General features: G+C 32.9%; 1 protein-coding gene across 1 annotated transcript; it reads right to left on the bottom strand.

Moving 5' to 3' along the window:
* Window positions 1–218: 218 nt before the first annotated feature.
* ROPGAP3 (Rho GTPase activating protein with PAK-box/P21-Rho-binding domain-containing protein) lies at window positions 219–6,710 on the bottom strand. The gene is made up of 5 exons (XM_028207364.2): window positions 5,761–6,710; window positions 3,570–3,690; window positions 3,358–3,477; window positions 1,742–1,972; window positions 219–1,104 (listed from the first exon to the last, which is right to left on the bottom strand). The coding sequence occupies exons 1-5, from the start codon at window positions 6,273–6,275 to the stop codon at window positions 529–531; spliced, it is 1,563 nt and encodes a 520-aa protein (XP_028063165.2). The 5' UTR covers window positions 6,276–6,710; the 3' UTR covers window positions 219–528.
* Window positions 6,711–12,731: the final 6,021 nt, after the last annotated feature.

Genomic DNA, 12,731 nt, shown 5'->3' with positions numbered 1-12,731 from the left:
CAGTAAATCAATCATATTCAGGAAAAAGAAAATGATAGAAAAAATCATCCGGTGACAAATATTATTTAAAACAAAAAAAGGAAGAAAAAAAAAATAGCCATGCTAAAACCTCCAAGTTTCCTCAAAATAAAGCAAATAACAAGAGAATGTCCATGTTTAAAAAAAAAATAAAGAAAAAAAAAAAGTAGTATGTCCATGGATGCATCCAACAGAGCAGATGTACAAATCTCCCACACTGTTATTGAAATGGTTGCATGAACTTTTAGTTGCTTAACAAATCATACAAAAAGTAGAGGTGAGGCACAACACTACCCTCACACATCGTTTATGTTCATCTATCTAAGCCCTTCTTCAGTTAGTACCTGAAAAAACTTTTTTTTTTTTTCTTTTTCTTTTCCCAACTTCAAATACTTCTCCCTAACTAGATTATTAACCAAACCACACACACATCATCTATACTAGACCAATGTTTTCACAAGCATCTAGAAAATAAAATAACTAATTAAGCATAGTGAAATTACAAACATCTCATGCCCAAGCTTCTCCACCTCGTCCCCTACTATCTACAATCCCAAGGCTGTCTGACTTCTTCGCCGGCTTGCTCAACTGGAATACAGGGTGCCTGCAAAGTTTCCTCACTCCTTTTTTCAGACTCAGCTTATCAAATATGCCCTCAACTTCCCTGTTGTCATCATTGTACTCGCCTCTTGAACCATTTGTTAAATTCCGCCTTTTGCCACTAACAGGTGAGCTCCTACATGAAACGGATTCATACCAGTCTTCAGCAACATCATTGTCATCCTGAAAACTCCGGAATTTCTCCAAGCAGTCAGATTCTGATCTGTCTAAAATGATGCTCCCAAAAATGTTGCCAGTGGGAGGTCCTTTGGAGGCATGGCCATCGAGAGTTTGGCCATGTGAGAACACGCTGCTCGGGTTTGATGATTGAGAATCTCCCTTGTTCCTGGGAGAGTCTCTGCATGATGGCAGCAATCTAGGCTGTGCATGTGATTCTTCTCTTTCTCGAAGGGTTTTCATAATCAGTGTCTTCAGGAAGTTCATAACTTGGACAGCGTGAATCAATGCAGTCAGAGGATCAGCCATCTGCATCATAGAAATAATAAGTCATTTTAAGCCACATCTAACATTAAATTGCAAGCAACAAGAATTGCGATGTTGATTGCCAAAAAGACACATCGATAGTAAGCAATTATTATATGTTGCACATATTAATATTTAATTCAAAGATAATAATTTTTAAAATCTAAAGAGGAAGAATAGATATAAATTTATGTAATTTTTCTTCTATCATTGAATTTTAGTTATTTTATTCAAACTTGTAATGTATTTCATGTATAAGTAACGAGTTCCCCAAGTGTATGAAGTGTATCCAAGTATAATTTCTCTTTCTAAAATAGTAGGACATTTTTGGGCATGTCCAACTAGTGTTGTGTTGTGTCGGTGTTCGACACGTGTCAGTGATAAAAATACATCATCTTAAGCCCTTCACTGCCTGCTTTACCTACTTTGGCTACCTATCAAGAAGCATCACAATGTTTTCCTGATTATCTAGTTCAATTAAGTATGCCATGGACAAATGGTGTTACAAGATCATTCCAATGACCTGAGTTGACCCATCGAAAGCCAATTGAGTAGGTTAAATTGCACTAGACAAACCAACTAGGAATTCAGAACTAACAAAACAGGTAAAAAATAATTGACATTGGGAAATATTAAGCACCTGAGTCATGTTAGGTGCAAAAACCATAGCAATGTTACGTGCATTCATCTTGTTGTGATTTTCATGCTGCACAACATCTGCCATCAGATTGATGGCCCAGTCAAGTAGCGCAGCTTCAGTTGGAGGAAGTAACTTCAAAAGTTGAGTGCACTCATCTTCTGCATTGCAGTGCATCACCTGTTCTGGGGTCAGACAGTCAAGAACTCCCGCAGGAAGTTCTCTGAACCATGCCTGCACAACATAAAATTTCAGTTAAATAAAGTCAACCATGAATGTTTGAGAACACTAACAGACAGGAATACTAATTAACTGAATAAACATTATGTAACTTCTAAACCAAAGCCTTGATTCAGGAGCCAAGACTATAGAAATGTGGTGGCCTCAACAAAATTATTCTGCATGTGTTCAGTTTAATTCAACAGAACCATGACTTGTGTCTACTTTCTCTTACTCTTTCTGCCATTTCAAAATTTCAAGATCCAAATATTAAAAAGAACTCATTTTTTATGTTGATCAAAAATTTTAAGTGAGAAATAACATGTGACGTGAAAAATGAGTTTTACAATTAATAAAAGAAGAAAGATGCACCTAAAGATGTAAATTGTACTTATATACCGGAAGAAATAACACACAATAATGTACAACTAAGAAGAAGAATGAAGAAACGGCAGAGAAGAAGAAATCAGGGATCACAATCCCAAAACAATTCTCCATATCAATTATTTAATACTCAGTCATATAATCTACTACTCTAAACTATTACATGAAGCCATATATGTAGGCAGAATAGGAAACCCTAATTAAATTAAAGTTAAAAAAAATAAAATCCTACAAATAATTTAAAAACTAGAAATAATCCAAATAAAGAAATAGAATAAAATTCCTATATTCTTCAATTTGTTGTCATCCAATGCCTTTTGAGTCCCCATCACACAATCTGTTACTTAATTACACACTGATATGGTAGACACAGTAACTTTAGGTCGTGCGATCCATTTGAATCAATCACATTCCACTCAACTCTTCTACCAATACCAACAGCTTGTAGGTTCCTAACTCACCAAATGCAGTAATTCTTACAACTAGTGACATATAAACTAATCATCATTGTAAACCGAAGAAAATTGGAATCCATCAGAAGTTAGACCCTTTAGACAAGCACATCATTGCACATCAAAGCTGAATGACTGAAGCCATAAACTCATTATACATTTCTATAGAAGTTGTTTGCTAATGATCCATCAGGTGGAGGGATAGGATCTCTTTTCAGACCTCATCATATATATAACCCTTCATAATAAAGAAACTTATCATCTTCACTCTAGCAGTCTCGATTCCCCTCATCCGTGATTCAAAGAGAGTATTTCTCTCAAAAAAAAAAAATAATTAAAGGCTTCGAGTATTAGCAGTCAAAAGTTCAAGGAGAGAGTGTAATGAAGAACCAATTTTTTAAATAATCCATCCCTGTTCCACTAAACAAAGTAATAATAAAATAAACTATACATCTGATACCCAACTTTATTGTGTTTAGATTATGACTATTAATTCATCTTGCAGTGACTTGGCAGTTATCCAAACTGGACAACCTTTTAGCAAATAACCACTTGCATAGATACCTTTATCAACCCTGCCAAACAGTGAACGTCAATTCCATGTGGCACAACACCTTTGTTCAGCTGGTTCCGAACATACTCTTCTTGACTGTTCTCAGCATTTATTCGAAAGATTCCTTCTGCCTTCAAGCAACACATGAAAGAGCCCTCAGTTTGAACAAGCTTAAAAAGAGAAACTACATTAGAAGTTACTGAGTATAAACAAAAAAACGTACTTGAAGGCCTCCTTCTGAGTACAAACGCTGTTGCATCATAAGAAGAATCATGGGCACACTGTTTCCTCTTTGATCATAGGAACACTGCATTGAGTTGGCAGAAACTCCGAAAACACTTACACTGGATGAATGCAAGTTGAAGCTAATCAATAAGAAAATCTAGAATTGGGACACATAATTAGTTACTGCAAGTTGAAGATAAATGAACCAAATGATGGCTTACACAAATCAATTAATGCAAATGAGAAAATACAAAATGGAGTACCCAAAGACACCATGGAAAATCCCTCGTAATCTGCCAATGCTTACAGAATTGCAAATAAATTCAATAGAAGATCTACAAAACCAGTGGGGGAGAAAGGCGAGTTGGGAGCACATATTACTTTATCCTACTCAAACTACACATAAACCGAGAAACATTTTCACCTTTGAAATCGAACCTATTTTAAGGACCATGCAAAAGATATACATTAAAACCACATTACGTCTTGTATGCTCGCCAGCCAGAGTATGGGGCAAGAATCAGAGTGGCTGCATGAAGTGCAATATCCATACATCATATGGGTCAGAGCATACGCATGTATATATGTATATTTCAACCTGCCAAAACCTATTATCACAATCATTATCATCAACTAGTCAAAACCTACTATATACAATATAATGCTTTAATTTGCATTAAACAGTTGATGGCGTAGTGGTTTCTTGGCATGACGCATAAGGCTTCCAAGTTCCAACACAGATGGAAGCCTCCTTACCTACTTGTCTATAATTTTTTTTCAATAGAAGCCATTTGAAGACCACGGTTAACCACCAAGAAGTCATGAAACAACATGGTTTGACACCAAACAACAATCACGTCTATAAACATTAAGTAAACTATTTGGCTGGCCAATTTTACTCCAATTGTTCAAATTTGTGTATAATTCTGGAATCCACAATATCATTCAATGAATTGCACATACAAGTACAAACATTCCCATCTCATATTCAATCACTTTATAAACTATAGTTGAATTGGAAAAATTTGGGAAATAAAAACTCTGGACAAACAGAATGTGTTTAAGTAGTTGCAAAAATGCACAATAAGATGCCTGTAGAAGCGCAATTCCCCTTGCTATTATGCCACTCCTCCTTAAATACAAAAAGGAACTACTTACATGAAAGTTGAAACCATTGTTCATGCGAATCATGAAAAAAAAAAGCTATTCTACATGAACAGAGTCCTAGTCCATCAAAATGAGTTTATTAGGCTCTCTTGCTATATTGGCAATATGAACTCAAGATCTCCCATGCTCTCTATCTCTCGCTGATAAAAAGAAAGGGACATCAAAATTTACAAATGCAAATGACTTTTTACCAGTAACGGAAAAAGCTGTCCTTACTTTCCAAGTGCAAAATTCTACTTATAAAACAACTTTAATGGTTGAAAAGATTGTGTCTTCTTCACTATCATGGAAGAATCAGTTGTGCATGTCTTACCTAACTCGTTCTCTTGGGTTGTCACAGATTTTGAGAAGGGATTCAAATACTTCTTGAAGCACTAACAAGTAACTTTTACTCTCCTTTGCTCCTCTTCTAAACTATGTTTCTTTGAATTAATTGAATGTACATTTTTGCCAAAAAAGAAAAGGATTGAAACTGTTTAATTACTATGGAAAGCAAAACATAAGCATATAACTTGATCGTCAACAACATGACTAGTATAATCTTAAGGCATGAATCAACAACTCAAAATTTAAATTCTAGTTGAAAGCCGTAAGCTTTCCCAAGATGATGAAGGTGTCCTCCACATACTACATTTATGATTCTCTAAAAGAACCCAATTTTATATTAATGTTCAAGACCATCTTGGACCTCCCCTGAAAAAAAAAAGAAAAAAAAAGAAGCTTTTCTTCATTTTGTAGATCTCTTCTGGCAAGAGACAATCAATTTTCATCACCACCCACATTCACTATGTTGGTAAAGAAATTTGATTAATACCCATTTAGTACTTGAACAAACCTTGACAGGCAAAAAAAAAAAAAAAGTCAATACAAGCCACAGATCCAAAATTCCACGGTAAATCTGAAGATTCTGAGTCTCTGAGACATTGAATCAAACAGGTAAACTTGAACAACCACCAAATAGAAATAAAAGAAGAAGAAGAAGAAGAAGAAGAAGAAGAAGAAGAAGAAGAAGAAAGAGTAACCTGGCGCTGGGAACCTTGGGAGGAAGTTGGGGCTGGAGCTCAAGGGGCAAGCCAAGAAAGCCATTGAAGCGATCAAAAGTCACGTGAGAGACGTGGCGGACATCGGTGGGCCAGCCGATATCCATGGAAGACATATCTTCCTCCCCTCCTCTCTCCACACTGCAAGTCACGAGAGACTTGCGCAGCACCGCCACCAAAATGTCCACTATAGGGAACTGAGGATGATGATGATGATGATGATTATTATTATTATTATTATTATTGTTATTATGCTGCTGATTACGACGGTACCTATTTTCGGGGCTGATTATAAACGGCGTCGTAACAGGGTTGTTAGCAAGGTATTCCTCATCTTCTTCTTCTTCTTCTTCTTCTTCCTCTTCCTCTTCTTCGCTGTCGTCGTCATCGTGGCCTTGGTTGGGTATATACAGAGAGGGAGTCGGAGGGGAGGAGTTAAACATGGAACCGGTGGTCCTACCGACTCCGCAAGACTTGGATCGGAAGAGCCGAGTCATGGTTGTGAGTGGAATTTGACTAAACAAGAGCTTTAAAACAAGGGAATGGATTATTAAATTCTGGGTTTGTTTTAGTAGATTTGTTAGAGGGAGGGAGAGAGAGAGAGAGAGGAGTGAATGAATGGAAGGCCGGCTTTGGAGATATTAGATATGGTGGTGGTGAGGATGATGAGAGTGGTGGTGGGGAGTGCTGTGCTGTGCTGGGGACAAGTTTCTTTTTGGCTTTGTGTGAAGTTGAAGTGGAAATTGAAGTTGAGAGAGAGAGATAGAGAGAGAGAGAGAGAGGGGGGGAATCAATCGATGGGCTCGTGAAATTGAGGTGAGAGAGAGAGAGAGACAGCGAGACAGGATTGAGACAGTACGAGTATGGGGTTTGTAAGCTAATATCGAAATATAGTAGTGACATGTATAATACAGAGAGAGAGAGATCCATTTGCTCTAAATTAATCAATTTCAATACTACTAATCTCAAATAACTTTATTTATTTTTTTTTGATGTTAAGAAAATAATTTATTTAATTTTACTTTAAAATAAAATAATTTTGTAAAAGGGGAAATTCCTTTAATTCCGATTCCTTTCTGTCCAATCAAATATCATGGTATTGGACAAGATGCTGATTCATTTGCTTTTCTGTTCTAAATTCCTCCATTGATTGTTTCTCTATACATATATATTAATCATTTCTCCTTTGTGTGAGAATTGCCTTTTCAAATGTATCTCTCGGCTCGGACCAGAGTCTCCAAAAATAAAATGCGTGATTTGCTACTGATTGAATCACACTCTTGTTTTTTTCTATTTATTTTTACTTTTAAATGGAGTAATTTCCATATTGACCAATGTTAAAAAAAAAACTAAATTACAAATATTCAAATAGATGCTGATAAAAAAACAAACCAATAATTCCATTTTAATTTTTGAATGATCACTCACTCAATTTTTTACATACGCTTAACTTGTTAATTGCAATTTGAACAATGGTCAATTTTAGACATGTAAAATTGGCACGTCGAGCAAATTTTCACCCATCTTAGTCCGATACTTAATCCTAGATCATGCTACGACATGCTTTTTATAAAATTATTTTTTATTTTTATTTTTTATGATATTGTTTAAAAATCAAGTTAACATGAGCTTGATTGGGATTTAAAGACCTCAATTTTGGCTTATTGAGCTCTTCGGTATGAGCCATTCACATGAGTAAATAAAATTCTTTAACCTTATAAAAGTTTTTTATTTATTTTTTATTTTTATAACTAGGTGTTCTAACCAGCTTACGTACACATCGACTAATTTTAGAGATTAATCTCACTGCCCACTTGTAGAAGCTCCATTTAAAGCTAGAGAAAACGTCCTATATAAACTGGTCCCAAGGGGTTGGCCTAATGGGCATAACTTGAAATTTAAGAGTATGCTCTCTCAAATTCTCAGGTTCAATACTCCATTTAGATCTCAGATTCAACCTTATAAGAGTAAGACTAGTCACTTTAAAATATGTGGTGACTTTAATTTTTATAAAACCTACCTTGGATGTGTATGAATGCTCTTTTTCTTCTTGTTTGAAAATATTATAATAAAAATTCTAATCTCTAATTTATATTATTATACACCCAATAATTATCGTACAATAAAATTCCCTATGCATTCTTTAAATTTGATTTTATTCTAGTTTCTATGATTTGCTCTAGGTATAAATGTTCTCTAGGTACTTAGGCCTTGTTTATCATAATCTAAAAAAGTTAAAAACTCAAAAAGTTACTATTCTATTTAAGTCACATCACTTCAAACCCAGCCCATACCCAACCTATATTTCATAAAAAGTAAAAAAGTACATTTATTTAGATCATCACAAACCATCCCTTATATTTGAATCCTTCTGGTACTGGTACCTTCTTTTCTTTTTTCTTTTCTTTTTTTATAATGATGAATAAAGTTATTTTTTCACCCAAAAGAAAAAATAAAAAAAATAGAGGTAATGAATCAAAATTTTATAGAAGCAACCAAGATACATATGAGACACCCTTTTTCTTCCCCTATAAATATGAGAGGGTAACTTATATGTAAATTGAGCCGAGCTGGATGATGGGCCGTTCTGTGGGTCACAGTAAAAGGGCTGAGTAAAAGAGCTTTGTAGTTAGCCCGGTCCAAAAGAGCTTTGTAGTTAACCCGGTCCAAAAGAGCCTTGTCGTTAACTCGATCCAAGAGAACCTTGTATTTAGCTCGGTCACCGCTGTTAGAGTGATGGCAGTTAGCTCGGCCATACCCTTCTGAGCCGAAGTATTTTTGAGCTTTTCTTAGAACCTTGCTACGGTTTAGCTCGGTCCAATCTCGTTATGGTTAGCACGGTCTCAGCAGGAGAAGCCAATGTACACGCAGTGAATAGGAGAACCGAGCTAGGTAAAACTCGATCATTTCAGCTCGTATAGCATGGTTGTGATAGTTCGGTCGTTTTGTCATACCACCGAGGTAAAACCATCTCACTTGATTTAAGCAATGAGAGGGTGTTGAATGATAAGCATTATCTTTCAGGAGTGTGATTCCTAGGAGGACTCTGCATGGATGAATAAGAGTCCTACTAGGATTGTGTCACGCGGAATCTATAAAAGTTCATAACATCATCTATAGAGAGGAAACACAACTTTGATTCCCGAATACACAGAACTTTTGTCTATTTGTCTATTTTGCTGACTTAGGCATCAAAGAGGTATCTGGCATACAGCTACTGGCTACCTCACGTTTGTGTACGTTTGTGTTTTCAAGGAGTAAAGCGACGACATTTGGAGGAGCGCAGACTTGATTAATAAGATTATACGAGAAGATTATTTCTTATTCGTATAAAATATATATAAAATAAAATAAATCCTCAAAAAAAATTGAAAAAAAGTGAAGGCTAGGGAGTTACTCTCCCATAGAGATGATGGCAAAAGAGACGTTATGAAATTAGTGCATTATAATTTATATGTCAACGAGTACAAGGATAGCTTACTATGACTGCCTGTTCAAAAAAAAAAAAAAAAAAAAAAAACCTACTATAAATGCTTTAATTTATGTCAAATGCCAGAGACATTGCAAACATATATTTATATATGGGGTGGCTTCTTTTCGGTTCGTGATCGGATTGAAAGATATTATTGAGTTTGTGAAAGTTTATTATGAATTCTGTTTCGATAATTTGAATCGTTCATTGTGTAGAACTCGTTGAGTACTATATGTCTACAACAACTCACATTGATTAGATATCGATAATTACGTGATCAAATCAGTTTTGTATAAAAAAAATGAACAGTGAAATAATAAACGATTGATAAAAATCTGATCCGATAAGATAGCTATCGATATTCGATCAACGTAATTTTTTACAGACATATAATACTTGATGAGTTCTATATATTAAACGGTTCAGATGATCGAAACAAGATCCATAATAAACCACTACAAGCCTAATATTATCATTCAATCTGATCACAGACTAAAAACAAACTCAGTCCTTTGTATATATAGTACATACACATACTATAATAATATCAATTTAGTATTAAAATCTTCCCAACATCACATGCAGCTTCGTTGGCATATATTTTAGTGAAATGATGGCTCGTTTGGTTTGATTTTGGGAAATTTTTTTTGAAAATATACTCTACGAATAATTTTTTAAGAGTAATCAAATTAAATAAATTTTTTCAAAAATTTTTTCAGAAATGTGTTTGGTTATTCAATTTTCAGGATTACTTTTGAAACATGTTTGCAAAAAAGATAAACCAAATAAGTTTTTGTACTTTTTTATCTCAAAAACTACTCTAAAAAAAATTAAAATTATTTTAGAAAGAATATTTAGAAAAAGACAAACCAAACAAGTTTTTGTACTTTTTTATCTCAAAAAATTACTCTACAAATACAAACTAAATACACCCGATATCTTTTGTAAGTTTCTATGTAGAACTGAAAATTGTTAAAATTATTAGAAAAAAAAGGAAGAAAATTGTTATATTTAAATGAATTTTTTTATTTTATCTCTTAACACATTAATTGCTTTGGCAAGTTAGCAAAAAGTTAGTTTTTAGTTTTTTTAGCTAAAAAAGTTAACTTTTTACCCAAGTCATTACCTTTTTTGGTTAAAAAAGTCAAAAATTAACTTTTTACCAATTTTCTAAAACACCACTAAGCAACGAGTATCTTCGTATGTAGTAATAAGAAAATTGAGTAAAAAAATTATGTGCAACATTATTTTATAAATTTTATGACTAGGAATGATAATAATAACTCTTTAAAAAATATAAACTATTCTGATTAGTTATTTAATTTATAATGATAAAATCAAAATTTTATGACATTATTTGTTATTAATTTTTAGTACAATTTTTTATTTATATAATACTAGTCATGTTTTATTAGTCATATTTTATTCCATTTTACTTTATGGTCGGCTACTTCCTTTCCACTTTGACTGACTTCAACGTCCCAAATTTAGAACAAAAGCTTTTTATTTTTTATTTTTTTGTCAACTTAAACAAACCAAAACAATACAAATAAAATACGATTATTTACATGAAAACTTTTAAGTTGTTTAAAAAATATTATATTGACCTTTTAAACTATACAAATATACAAATATATATTTTAAATTATTAAGAAGTATTTTACTCCTCAAATTATAAAAATATATAAATAGGTCTCTCAAACTATTGATATACCTTCCATTAGGGGGGGTTAAATTTGTACAATTTTATAATTTATGAGATTTATTTGTATATTTTTATAGTTTAAGGAATAAAGTGATATTTCGTAATACTTTAGGAGGTCTATTTGTATGCTTTTATAATAAAGTGGTACTTATTAATAATTTAAGGGCATGTTTGATTGGGTGGATTAGACTATGGGATTGGAATTATTAATCCGTGGACCCAATTATACTATGTTTGTTTTAACATTTTGGTTTAGGATTATTAATCCAATAGATAATTAATCCTACAAATGTGTAGGATTATTAGTAATGGGGTAGGGGTGAGATTATTAATCTAATGATATTAATTCAATTGGGTAGTGAATACCACACTAATTTAATAAGATTATTAATACTTCACTATTAATCTTGTGAATCAAACATAACCTAAGAGTATCGTGTAAATAATCTAACAAAATATTACTTTGTGGTATTGTTTCTCAACTTATTCATAGTTCATTTGTGAGCCCATCCTTGAAATTTTAAACTACTTCATTTGAGTTTTTGAGAGAGAGGGAGACGGAGAGTTTCATGAAAATGGAAGAACTAGCTAGTTTATCTTTCACTCAAACTTTTCTATATTGTCATGATTATTTTTCTGGTAAGGAGAAGAGGAAGATTTGGATTTATTTGAAATTTGCATTACGTTTGTGTTGCGTATCTAATAAGATTGTTTTGAAGAGTTAGTTAAAAATTAATTTTTTAATTTTTAAAAAAAATATAAAAAGAATAATATGATTTAAAATAGAATAAAAATTGTGTTTTGACCTTTTTTAGTCTACTCAAAAGAGAGACAAAATTTGCATGTCACTCCCCCACAATATGGGCACGTGAGGGCACATGGGGTGTCCCTTTCTCTCTCTCTCCGTCTCCCTCCAAACAAGGCCTTGTGGGTTCTTTATGGCCAGGCCAATACCAACTTGCGCTTGTAGGACACCAATCCTTCTTGCTAATTCACTTACCAAATGACTATGAAAAATTGGAAAACAAGCTACATATATGCTACTATATTGCCTTATATATATATATATATATATTTCGATATTCACTTCCCAAATGACTATCCAATGAAAAATTGGAAAACAGGCTACATATATGCTACAATATTGCCTTATATATATATATATATATATTTTGATATTACTATTTAAAATAATAATAGAACATATTATTATTGTTGTGGGCAAAATGTATTGAAGAAGGCAAATAAGAAAAACAAAAGGCTTTGAAGCACAATACATGATTATTTAGATATATTTATTCCCAATTGATTGGAATTTAATAAGTCGACATAAAATTGTCTTTAAAATACAACGAATCCTGACATTCTAAATTGAATACAGAGAAAAATGACAGAATGAAAAGTCACAGTTGTTCATTTAAATAATTATACCTCCCCCACATATTGGTCATGTTTGGTGAGTGGATTTTGGGTTATTTTTTTGACTAAAATTTATAAAAATACAAAATAGATTGAAATACTTAATAAGATAAAATATCACATCAAATTTATAATTATTTCACTTTTTCTCTTATAAATATCACATCCAATTACAAAAAATTTCAATCATCTTTTCAAATATAAAAATTTTAACCTGTTAAAATAGTCAAAAATTAAAATAACCTACTAAAATAGTAATTTTTCAAACACCTACAATGCGATCTGTGTATTAGACTGTCAAGTTTATTCCCCCCTTATAAAGTGAAGAAAATTAGTGGGTATATATGGCTTCATACA

Source organism: Camellia sinensis, chromosome 2 (assembly GCF_055761805.1).
Source record: "Camellia sinensis isolate YWXY chromosome 2, ASM5576180v1, whole genome shotgun sequence".
NCBI lineage: Eukaryota > Viridiplantae > Streptophyta > Magnoliopsida > Ericales > Theaceae > Camellia > Camellia sinensis.
This window is presented reverse-complemented; position numbering and strand designations above follow the sequence as displayed.